This window comes from Acanthisitta chloris, unplaced genomic scaffold (assembly GCF_000695815.1).
Source record: "Acanthisitta chloris isolate BGI_N310 unplaced genomic scaffold, ASM69581v1 scaffold14792, whole genome shotgun sequence".
Classification (NCBI taxonomy): Eukaryota; Metazoa; Chordata; class Aves; order Passeriformes; family Acanthisittidae; genus Acanthisitta; species Acanthisitta chloris.
Genome location: NW_008661167.1, coordinates 1 through 794, shown reverse-complemented (window position 1 = coordinate 794; position 794 = coordinate 1). Strand labels below are relative to the sequence as shown.

General features: G+C 41.7%; 1 protein-coding gene across 1 annotated transcript in view; it reads left to right on the top strand.

Moving 5' to 3' along the window:
* Nucleotides 1-596, top strand: part of UBR7 (ubiquitin protein ligase E3 component n-recognin 7 (putative)) — a 7,049-nt gene extending 6,453 nt beyond the window's left edge. The window contains exons 8-9 of the mRNA XM_009070127.1: nt 205-233; nt 369-596. Coding sequence (XP_009068375.1) covers nt 205-233; nt 369-596 — 257 coding nt within the window. The remainder of the gene's footprint in view (nt 1-204; nt 234-368) is intronic.
* The last annotated feature ends 198 nt before the right edge of the window (nt 597-794 follow it).

The following is a 794-nucleotide window of genomic DNA, read 5'->3' as shown; positions in this document are numbered from 1 at the left end:
TTGCGCTGGGAGAGGCAGGGAGGAGCTCCCAGAGAATCTTTGAGGAGAAGCTTTAGGTAAAATCTGTGTAAATGTTCTTACTCTGTATATGAACACTGAAAAACGCCCTTCACCCCACATAAGGAATCACACTGAATCCTATGGAATTAATAAAGCACAAAGAGGGCTCTGAATGTTTGGGGGTTCTTTGCTGCTTCAATCCAGTGTTGCTTTGGAAGTTGTTATGGGGAGATGTCTGAAATGCTGGATACAATTTTACCTTATTTTGTGGTTTTTACTTGTGATACTGAACACAGAAAGGATTGGGAGAGAGCATCTCCATCTGAGAGGTTTTGTCATGTAAAAGTAAATTTTACTCTGTTCTCCAGAAAATGTATACAGAGCTTGAAGTCCAGTTCCTGACAGATGAATGTGACACTGTCTTGGCTTACGAAAACAAAGGTACCAGTGACCAAGAGACAGAGAGGAGAGATCCTTTAATGGACACCCTGAACAGCATGAACAGAGTCCAGCAAGTGGAACTCATCTGTTGTAAATACAACACTTTTAGAATCTGCCTGAACACTTTAACTGAGCAGTTTCCCACAAGAGATTAGCACCAGGTCTTGCAGTGTAGTTTCATTTTTGAAGTAATAGAGACACAACTGTGTGACAGGTAGTACACCTCAGTCAGGATTGCTCTGGAGAAGTTGGTCCTTTCTGGCCTCTGTTACAAGTTTAACTCACAGTGAGACACTAGATGCTGTGGGAACTTTTCACCCTATTTTCAGAATCATCGAATTTAAGGGTTGGAA